The sequence below is a fragment of the Amblyomma americanum genome, chromosome 4, assembly GCF_052857255.1.
Source record: "Amblyomma americanum isolate KBUSLIRL-KWMA chromosome 4, ASM5285725v1, whole genome shotgun sequence".
Classification (NCBI taxonomy): domain Eukaryota; kingdom Metazoa; phylum Arthropoda; class Arachnida; order Ixodida; family Ixodidae; genus Amblyomma; species Amblyomma americanum.
Window position 1 is genome coordinate 783,974 of NC_135500.1, and position 11,623 is coordinate 795,596.

The 11,623-nt window shown below is 44.3% G+C and overlaps 1 protein-coding gene across 6 annotated transcripts in view; it reads left to right on the forward strand.

The window, feature by feature from the left end:
• The window catches only part of LOC144127771 (heat shock protein beta-1), a 217,146-nt gene that overhangs the window by 50,098 nt on the left and 155,425 nt on the right, over positions 1 to 11,623 (forward strand). For all 6 annotated transcript variants that reach the window (XM_077660663.1, XM_077660665.1, XM_077660666.1 and 3 more), the window contains exon 3: positions 3,644 to 3,820. In XM_077660663.1, the coding sequence (XP_077516789.1) occupies positions 3,644 to 3,820 (177 nt within the window). The remainder of the gene's footprint in view (positions 1 to 3,643; positions 3,821 to 11,623) is intronic.

An 11,623-nucleotide genomic window follows, 5' to 3' on the forward strand; every position in this document is an offset into this window, starting at 1 on the left:
TCGCAGGAATAACCCCGACGAAACCCGTGCTGAGCAGGTTGAAAAAAGTTGTTCGAATCAAGGAATGCCATGATATGGGTATAGATGACGTGTTCCATGATTTTGCAGGAAATACTAGTTAGAGAGATGGGACGGTAATTAAATGGCGAGTTCTTGTTACTTGATTTGTAGACTGGAACGACCTTCCCAATTTTCCAGTCTATGGGCAGTTGACCTGTGAAGAGTGACTGAGCGAATAACAAGCACAACAGAGATGAACATATATCTTTGGTATTAATCAGTATTTTAGTGTTGATATTGTCAGTTCCTGCAGAGGATGAAAGTTTAATGTTTTCAATTAGTGACGAAATTCCTGCTGAAGAAAATGTAAGAGAAGGCATAGTATCTTGAATAACTTCGGCGTTTGGAGGAAACGTCTGATCCGTTTTATTAGTAAACACAGAAGAAAATGCTGACGAAAGAAGAAGGCCCCGACCAAAAGAAAAGATGGGATGACGTTTCGGCTCCCCCAAGGGAGCCTTGTTCACAATGAGGCATAACGTAGCTTCGTCCTTTGTTTATACACGGCGCATGAGTGACCCCAGACACCTGGCGTAGATTGGGGGCAAGTTCCCGTCATTTCGATTGAGCGTGTGCGCTGTCGTCTGAATAATCAGTGATTCCAGATAGAGCCGTGACTTGCTGTCCCTTTCTTTTGCAATCACACGTGCCTCGGCCCAGTCTATGTTGTGTGCGGCGGAAACCGAGTGCTCGGCAAGCACATTTTGACCTGCGCGCTGGTTTCTGACGTCACTCTGGTGATCCCGTATTCTTCGTTCAAAGTCACCCGACTCGCCGATATACACAGATGGGCAGTCCGCACAGGGTATCGAATACACGACGCCCGGGAACTTTTCTTTCTTTAGCTTGTCTTTGACGTGCACAAGCTGACTCCTCAGTTTTCGAGCTGGCACATGCGCAGTCTTAACTTCGTAGGACCGTAATATGCGCGTCAAAGGTTCGCTGATGCCAGGAACATAGGGAATCGCGGCTCGTTTCTGGGTAGCGGGACTAGCTTGCAGCCTAGGACGTTCCATTTGGCGCTGTACGGAGTCCATGACGTGTACAGGATAGCCACATGTGGACAAGTCACGCCGTACACGCACATCTTCAGCAATCTGGTCTTCTCCTCTGGAACACATTTCTTTTCGTCGGAGGAGCGATGACACCACAGAACGTTTCTGGCAATCAGGGTGAACGGACTTAAAATTTTGGTACCGGCCGGTGTGCGTGGGTTTTCTGTAAATGGTGAAATTTAGACGTGAGGACTGTCTGGAAATGAGTATATCTAAAAATGGGAGGCGGCCATTGATTTCCTCTTCAAAGGTGAACTGTATGCTAGGCTCCAAGCTGTTGAGGTGGGTAGTAAAGTCATGCAATGCTTCTTTCTTCAGCATGCAAAAGCAGTTGTCCACGTACCTCAGGAATACTTTTGGGGCAGGCGTGAAGGACGCAAGAGCACGGCCTTCGATTTCTTCCATGGCCAAGTTCCATGGCCAGAAACGAGCCGCGATTCCCTATGTTCCTGGCATCAGCGAACCTTTGGCGCGCATATTACGGTCCTACGAAGTTAAGACCGCGCATGTGCCAGCTCGAAAACTGAGGAGTCAGCTTGTGCACGTCAAAGACAAGCTAAAGAAAGAAAAGTTCCCGGGCGTCGTGTATTCGATACCCTGTGCGGACTGCCCATCTGTGTATATCGGCGAGTCGGGTGACTTTGAACGAAGAATACGGGATCACCAGAGTGACGTCAGAAACCGGCGCGCAGGTCAAAATGCGCTTGCCGAGCATTCGGTTTCCGCCGCACACAACATAGACTGGGCCGAGGCACGTGTGATTGCAAAAGAAAGGGACAGCAAGTCGCGGCTCTATCTGGAATCACTGATTATTCAGACGACAGCGCACACGCTCAATCGAAATGACGGGAACTTGACCCCAATCTACGCCAATTGTCTGGGGTCGCTCATGCGCCGTGTATAAACAAAGGACGAAGCTACGTTATGCCTCATTGTGAACAAGGCTCCCATGGGGGAGCCGAAACGTCATCCCATCTTTTCTTTTGGTCGGCGCCTTTTTCTTTCGTCATGTACCATCCCGACCAGACGGGTTTCCGTCAGACTCTAGACTTCAAGAAAAGGCTGCGTTGAACATATTGGCGCATTCTGTTTCGCATACAGTTTCACTCGAACCATCGATGAGGGAAATAGTGCGTGTGTGCGGGGGGTTAATGACGAATTGTGCTCATTATGGACAGTGTTGTGGGTTGCTGCGGGAGTTATACATGCAGATCAAGGGCAAAAGTTGCCGACTGTGCTCTCAAACATGGAAATCATTGTGAAGGGTGTGCTATGTTTTGTTTAGAGCTTGAATAGCACCGAGCAAAGTATTTATTCTCAGTACAAACGTTAGCGCAAAATGACACATTCACAAGAAAGGTGGACAAGACAGCGTGTTGTCTTGTCCACCTTTCTTGTGAATGTGTCTCATTTTGCGCTAACGTTTGTACTTACAACTATGCACCAACTAGCCCAGCAACAAGTGTTACTTGAGTATTTGTTCCACCAGCCATACTTTTTGCCCTGTTTTTATTGCTTCAAATTTTATCTGAATATTTTGCACCACATATTGAACCATCCTCCCCAGTTTTCAGAGATTTTCTGGGGAAAAATAGTGCACATATAATGCCAGTAAACACTGTTTTGAGCTCAGAAATGTGGTCCCTGTAACAGTTGCCTGCTGTGCGTGTGAATTTGCACAAGCCCACTCATCAGTGCATACGCTTCCAATTGCGGAACTGCAGTCTGTTCTCTTCTGGTGCGACTTTACACCTCACGGTCACAGTTCCACTGCTGCATGTTTCACTGAGACTCGCAGTGGGTGTGTGCGACTCGTGTTGCTTGCGCATGCTTGTTGTTGGCTAAGGTGGCAGTCTGGTTGTGTTGGTGATTCATGGTGAAAATGTACAGCGCAGATAAAGACGAGGACAAAAGGAAGACACATGGAACACACGGGCGCTTGCTGTTGGCACAAAGACTTCCTCTTGCTAGGCTGATGTGCATGGCAAAAGGCTTGCTTATTTTTCTGCGACTTGCTGTATGCTTGCTTGTTAACACTGTTGGTCGGATTTCCTAATGCTCTGGCAAATGATGAAAGTAACGCAGGAACAATGCTGAATCAAATTATTTATTTTTACATGCCTTTCAAAACTGTGGCACTGCATAGGGGTGTAGGAAGAAAAGAACAATGAAGCCAACAAAAACTGGCACACCTACTCAGTGAAGGGCTTGGAAAGTAATAAAACTGCGGACATGCATCAGAAAATGTGCTATAATACGAATGCAAAAAGAGCAAAAGAATGAACTTTCAAGAAACGTGCAGGCAGAAACCATGAAACAAAACACACTGAAACTACACATCATAACATTTCAGAAAGCAAAATAAAGAAAATACTGAAAAACTGTACACCAGTGTTCTATTCCATCATCAACAATCCATCATCAACAATTCTGCTGGAGTAACGTCCAGGTCTTTTGCCACCAACCATCCATGAGCAGTGCTGTTGCTGGCAGTCTGTTGATTGATGGCTATTTCCCGACCTCACCAGGGATCGGGCCAGCTGCCACCAGGCATGGGCGCGGCCAGCAAGACCTGGCTGGACAGCATGAACTCGCCCCTTATCCAGGATGCCGAAGACGGCACCAAACAGCTCAAGCTTCGCTTTGACGTTTCCCAGTATGCTCCTGAAGAAATTGTGGTCAAAACCATTGACAACAGGCTCCAGGTAATACACGGTGTCTGCTTGGCACTGTTTCAGTGTTCTTGTGGGACTGTGTTAAACGACTGTCCTCTTGCATCCTGGCCTTTAGAGCTTACTCTATGCACAACTGGTGCCAAGTTGCTCAGTTCTTGATCTTGGATGACCACGGAGCCTGGCCAGCTGGAGGACAGGCATGTGTTAACATGCCCTGCAGTGTGTGCCAGCTATAGACAGCCTTGAAATAAGTCATTAGCACGCTCTCGAGCATAGCCATATTGCTGCACAGGAAAGATACTCGAAGAAAGATGTCCTGGTCTGGTGTTCAAACCCGGGACCGTCACCTGCATGGTGCAGCCACTATTCTGTAGTGGATGGAAATCTTGCGTATGCAACAAACATGGACCAGAAAGGGGACGTACACAGGTCCATGTTTGTTGTGTGTGCAAGATTTCCATCCACTATGAACAACGAGCTCGCCCAAAATGCAACGATGCTGAACTATTCTGTAAGGACCTATTCTGTCGGCATCAGACGAAAGCAGCAAGCAGCTAGTCGCAGAAATCGCAAGGTCCCCACATCGATGATAGCCTTCTCCATGCTCCACAAGCACCGGTGCGCCATTGGCTGCGATATGCACCTACTGATTAGGTTGGGTTGCCAATGAGCCAGTGGTCCGGTTGCTTCCCACGGACGCTTGAAAGCTGCGGCTACGTTACCGAGCAACACTGACCTATGCCAAAGGACCTAACAGATTCGAAATGGTTAACAGATTCTTGCAGTACATGCCGTCAGGGTGGCTCGCAGAAATGATGGGGCAAGGCCAAACTGATCAGCAGCTCGAAAACCTCGATCAGAGCTTAACTTGAGCCTAATATCGTCTCCAGATGTGCTGATGACCCAGCAAAGCGATACCATGAGCCAACGAGGCTAAACACATGCTTTTTCACGTCTACTCTGTTTATATTAAAACTCTACCAATTTTTTAAAATTCATTTCGTCTCTCCCTGCCGTCTGCTAGCTGTCCTGGTGGGCTTGGTTTGTAGACAGACTTGCCCTGGATAGGTGGTGGAATTAAGACCACAAATTGGGCAAGTTGGCTGAGGTTCTCACTTAGTAAAGAAGCTTTTATCCTTTGTCCATTGTCTTTCATGCTGGTTTTCTTGCTAAATAGGTGGTGCTCCCAGGTTTGATCCGTTGACCAGGACTAACTGACCTTCAACTGCGATGTTTTGGTGGAAGTTGCATACCTTTCCTTGGTGGCCTATGGCTATGCTCGGGTGGATGCTAATGAGTAATTGCTCCTTTATTTGAAATCTACTGAATCTTGGGGGCTGCTGTAAATACATTGGACAATGTGCCATATTTACACGATCGGAAGTTGACCCCCCCCCCATATCGCATGTAAGGAGTGGCAGTGTCACTGCGGTTGGAACACTGGTCCTTCCATCAACTATCGACACACCCTTGAGCGCGGAGAGCAGAGTGAGAGAAGAGAGAAAGAAAGAAAAAGAAAAAATGTAAAAAATCGCTTTCAAACAACCATGTAGAGTAACTGAATGCTACTGGATAGAGCTGTAGAGAAAACATAGAATTTCAAGCATGCTGTGGCATCCCTGATATCTCGCTTGTCTCACCTTTATTTATGTTGCCATGCGTTGGGTTTGATTGGAAGTCGACCTCCCACCCATCGGATTTTCAAAAAAAAAAAAAGAATAGGTCGGCTTACAATCATGTAAATGCGGTAGGTAGTCTAGGCTTTTTGCTCTGGCAACAGTGTTGTTTCATCCCAAACCATTTCCATTTTGAGGCTGAGCTGAATGAATGTGGAAGCATATTAAAAATACTAAAAAAGATAACATTGGAATTCCGTCTTTGGTGCACAATAACAGCGTTGTGGCAGACGACTTGAGTAAAGCTGAAATTTTTAATGCGTATTTTCACTCAGTATTTGTCAGTGATCAAGCAGATCTCAATTTAGTCACGCAAAATTTCACACACTTGCCGGAAATGGAAGATGTAATGATAACTGAGACGGGTGTGATGACGCTGCTGTCTAATCTAAATTCCCATTCTGCCCACGGCCCAGACGGTATATCTAATCATATTTTGAAGCTATGTGCAATAGAAATAGCTCCATTTTTGGTCGCAATATTCAATAAATCCCTGGATTATAAAAAACTCCCAAACGACTGGAAGCTTGCAAATGTAACGCCAATACATAAAGATGGTGATCGCGCAAATATATGCAATTACAGACCGGTGTCCCTCACCTCTGTTTCTTGTAAAACACTGGAGCATATAATATATTCTGGTCTTATGAAGCACCTTAATGGTCATGATTTCTTCACTACCGCTCAACATGGTTTCCGTTCGGGCCTATCGTGTACAACTCAGCTCACCGAGTTCATCCATGATGTTACGGAAGGTATAGATAGGGGTGTTCAAATAGACGCAGTTTTTCTTGATTTCCGCAAGGCTTTTGACGTGGTTTCGCATTCACTACTCTTAACAAAGTTATCGTATTTAGGTATACCTTCTAGACTTCTTGGATGGATTCAAGATTATTTGTATGCACGGCGACAACGGGTACTTATTAACGGTGTCACTTCGCAGTCTGTTCAGGTTTTATCGGGTGTGCCGCAAGGCTCAGTACTTGGGCCTTTGTTGTTTCTTGTTTTTGTAAATGATTTGCCGAGTGAACTGTGCTCCCGTGTTAGGCTGTACGCTGATGACTGTGTTCTTTACCGTTCTGTCACGTGCGCAAATGATACCATTCTGTTGCAGTCTGACCTTGACAAGGTATGTGCGTGGTGTAACAAATGGAAGATGACTCTCAACACCAGTAAATGTTACCTCATGCAGTTCACAAACAAAAAATAGAAGATATGGGGCAACTATAATCTAAATCAATCTGTTCTACAGACAAAGGACAGAGTAAAGTATCTCGGTATCACATTTACAGCGAAGTTGGATTGGACCGCACACGTCGACGCGATAACTGCCAGGGCTTCCTGCGTTCTCAACCTTTTTAAAAGAAACTTTAAACATACGACTCCACGCCTAAAAGAAACATTGTACTTTACGAATGTCAGGCCAATTCTCGAATATGGATGCGTATGTTGGGACCCGTTCACAAATATTTTAAAGGACAAGCTAGAACGAGTTCAGAAGTGGGCAGCAAGGTTCGTAACTGGGAATTACAACTTTAAGGTTAGAGGTTCTGAACTTCGGGAAGCTCTTGGTTGGAAGTTATTATCCCACCGAAGAAAAGTTTTTAGAATAAAGTTTTTGTACGACATTTACAATAATAAAACAGGAATTAATAAAAGCCTCTATTTAAGGCAACCTCACTACGTTTCGAGTAGAAGGGACAATACCATGAAAATTAGAGGGTATAACTGCCGGATCAATACATTTAAATATTCATTTTTTCCCAACACAATAAGTGACTGGAATCTGCTGCCTAATGAAGTGTTTGAGAGCGAGAATTTCCAGGCAGCAATTGACCTTGCAATATTCTGATTATGCTGCTGTCAGTGTTGGTTCTGTGTCTCGGGTGCAATCAGAATGCTTTTATCTTTTTGGAAGTTCTTATCATTTTTCTGTAACTTTTATTTCTGTTTTGTTCTCTTGTGCTGTATTGAATTTTACTGTTAATGTACTTACCCGCCCCTACAATAATGCCTCTCAAGGCGCTGTAGGTACCTTGAATAAATAAATGGTTCTAGCAGCAGTTCTGTACAAGATAGTATAACTGACTCTGCAGTACCATCTATTTTTCTGGCCGCTTTGCACTGATAAGGGTGGCTGCATGTAAGCCTGTTGCTGGATTAACAATGCGTGTACTGCATTCGCTTCTTTGTCAAGTGCATGAAAGCATTGCCTCCAAGTGCTGTGCATTTCAGGAAGAAAGAACACTGCTCCTTTGGTCATGCAAAAATGTTTTTATTTTTTAAATGTATTTGCATGGCGGTTTATGACTACATTAGAAATACATTTATGACTACTGTGACGAAATTTCACTGTTACATCTCCAGGAAATTGTTTTCTAATGGCGTATATACTAGTAAAAGGGCAGCTTGTTAAGGCTGTGCACCCAGCTTGTCAGCTGCTTATTGAAAAGAAAAACGATCAACCAATAGAATTTCTTCATGTGTGCATAATTGTGCCCATGTGGTAAGTTACTACGAGAGCTTGCAGATGACTGCCTGTGACACTCTGAATGACCATGCACGCGTTGTCCCACGCACCCTACTCCATCTGGAACCGCTAACATGCGGCACCTCAGCGCTTCTAACTCGCCTTGTGCTCTCGCCGTATGCGCCAGAAAGGACACAATGTTATGCTGCGCAAAAAACTATAATGGGGAGTACCCATGCTAGCGACAAGTTTCTTTGTTGAGATGCACCGCCCGTCGGGCTAGGGTGATATGCGCCGTAGTAGCTCGTCATTTGACCGGCATCACTAGGCCTAGCATGCTTTGGATCAAAGCCACAGCGAAAGTGCTTTGATCTAGTCATGGTTCACTGTGAAAGGTCTAAACTTGTTGCTGGTTTATCATCACACAATAACCTTACATATAAATGAACGTATAATCGATTTCCACAAGGTCTTATACTTGAAGCACGCGGAAAAGCAGGCCAGGTGAACACTACCTCACACTGATGTGCTGCTCCAAACTGTCGACCATATCAGTCGAGCGCCAGATCTCGAGAGGATCTTTATCTGAACTTAGAATCATGTGATGTTCGCCAGTAAATTGATCTAGCAACCTGTTTTACTTTATGCAGTTAATTCGCACCGGTCGTCGGTCTCATGTCCTGTCATCCATTCATTCAGTGAATTGTGTATTTGAAGGATTCACCACAACAGCACCGATTCATCATAAAAATTCATGTTGCAAAATATAAAAGGGACGGATAACTGGGGCTCCGCTGTAGTGTCAGAACTGTGGAAAAAAAAAGGGCTGACGAGCATATGTGCTATGTATTTTTTCCCTTAGCTGTGTGAAAAGGTTGCTGAGTTAAGAAAATTTGGCAGAAGAGCGGTTTGACATAGGTTGCATCCCTACTGGCATGCTACAGGGCAAAGCATTCTTAATATTCTTTTTGCAAAGTTCAATATTTTGTTTTGACGCAGTGTCCACTGACATATCTAAACAGAAGAAAATTTCATAAAGAAATTTAGAATTCACAAACTTGAAAAACAAAGAATTCCTTGACCTGCAGCATGGCCCTAGAAACTCAGCAAAATAAATGGGGTAAAAATAGATAAAATAGTCATTGGCAATATGCCTAACAAGGTCAGCATCTAGTCTAAAAACCAGAACTGAGAAAAACTCCAATTGAGCATTTGCCTGCAAGGCACAGCAACTTCAGTTCAGAAACAACTTTCTTAGAGTACCTCCCCATTGATTTCAGCACTGAAACTTTGGGACAGCATAAAAAACGAAGTGTACAGGTGGATACAGGAATTGTCAAGAAATCAATTATGGCCATTTTTGGGATTTCAAACCAGTGTCCCTTCTTAAAGGTGCACTAAAGAGGAATCTTACATAGTTTTTTTACCATGGGAACTCTATGTACACTCTCCGAGCATCCGTAGAAACTTCGAATTATTGTCCAGTGCAGCCGATTTCCCTGTTAAATCGAATTGAATGTGCTGGCTCGCGCCGCTCTGTTTTTTAACTCGCGTCTGAAAAGAGGAAGAGTCAGCCAACGCGTGGAGTGCCTTCCAGTCAGTCGCGTGGCGGCTTTGCTTTTGCTTTTATTTTGTTTTTAGGTTTCTGTCAATAAATAGTTTCAGTTGCAGACTACATAGCCTCAAATTAGGCCCACGGAAATAACATACACTTGGACTCTTCGCTTTTGCCGATCGCTACGTATCACTCTTCCAATGGCATGGCGGCAAGCCGCCACGCGCGTTGGCTGACTCCTCTTTTTGGAGGTGAATTCAAAAAAAAAAGGCAGAAGCTGAGACGTTTAATTTGATTTGATAGGAAAATCGGCTCCACTGGACAACTGGACAATAATTGCGAATATCTAAGATTGCTCGGAGCGTGCCGATCGATTTCCCTTGCGCAGTGTGCAGACGAGCTCATAGTCCTCTTTAGTGCACCTTTAATTACGGTGGAAAGGTTGACCCTGCACTGCACAAGCAGCGAAGCACCTGCAGGGCTGCAACAGTGCCTTCCGCATCAGCAGCTGTGTTCATAACCCTTTACTTTGCAATGCATTCACATATGGACAGAACATAGTTGATGTAGGTTTTGTTACTGTTGTGATGTAACGGGCTGCAAACAGCTGGAGCTTACTGTGCGGGGAGTATAAGTAGATGCAGTGTGCATTGATAGCCTTGGAGAGTTCAAGAAGAAGACATGTAAGGGGGTACAATGTTCATGCTCATGCAGTAGACTCGTTCAGTTAATCTTGAGGGCAATAATGAGCATGGTGTTGGGGGAAAGAACCTATGCATTGATGTGGAGAATCACTTTCAGCCACTCTTAGTTCATTTTTGAAGCTAAATTTTTTTTATTGGTCTCATTTCAGCGAGTGCAAGTTAGTTTTGTGAGGCTGCTACCATAGATTTTGCGTGGGTAACTGACCTTTTATGGTCCTTAGTCGGGCACCTCCTGACAATTCAGCACGGCCATTCCGGTCTGATCTGTGGCGTTGGCGTTGCCTGACACTTTTCCTTGGTTGAATTGTGAGCCTTTTCCTTGCTCTGCATGATGTCCCACCTTGTAAACCAAACACTGTCCAAATATCTTTCAAAGACTTGGGCACATAAAGAAACATCAAAAATATGCATTCCACGAGTTGTTCTTGCACAGCTGTTTTCTTTCACGGTGCCCAAAACTGGCAAAATAGTTCTGGACAGAAGCAGCCACAAAGTGGGGAAAAGTTTCGGACTGCAAAGGGTTAAGCAAGCAAAATTGTGTAGGGAAATAGTGACAGTTCTTATTAGAGTAGCACGAAAGCATTTTGGACTACTAATACAAGCTTGCTAGATGTTCCATAAGAGTCCAGCATGGTGCTAGGTTGGCATGATTGGGGGTCTCTGAAGAACCAGCGCAAAAAGAACAACGGATAAGAAACAAGGATGCCGACACAAACAGAAGTGCTGAACTTTCAACTTTATTTCGGAAGAATTATTGCAACCTATTTATACAGTAACCTGTCAGAGGCTATGACGCACAAGCAGCGCAAAACAATCTTTTGATCGGACAATGATTCAGGAATTAAATGAAGGGGCAGTGGCAACAAGCAAGCAAAAACCAACACAGCTCTTTACTAAAAATATCAAGAAAAGGCTGCATGTATAGCTTAGTTTTATCTTTTTGCCGTGTTACTTTTTGGCCTTTTAACTCGTTATATTTTTATACCTTTTATCGTTTTTATCTTCTTGACCATGTTTTTATCTCTGCTTGTTTATGTTGTGTTCCTTGTTGGCCATCCATCTTCAAATTTTTTTTCTTGATATTTTTAGTAAAGAGCTGTGTTGGGTTTTGCTTGCTTGTTGCCACTGCCCCTTCATTTAATTCCTGAATCATTATCCGATCAAAAGATAGTTTTGCTCTGCTTGTGCGTCATTGCCTCTGACAGGTTACTGTATAAATAGGTTGCAATAATTCTTCCGAAATAAAGTTGAAAGTTCAGAGCTTCTGTCCGTGTTGGCCTCTTTGTTTCTTGTCCGTTGTTCTTTTTGCGCTGGTTCCTCTGAGATCATGGCCTACTAACTAGCCCAACAACAAGTTTTGATGATTGCGGGTACCAAAACAAGTGACGAAGCCCGATTTATTAGGCAGCAAATGCCAATACTCTGAAT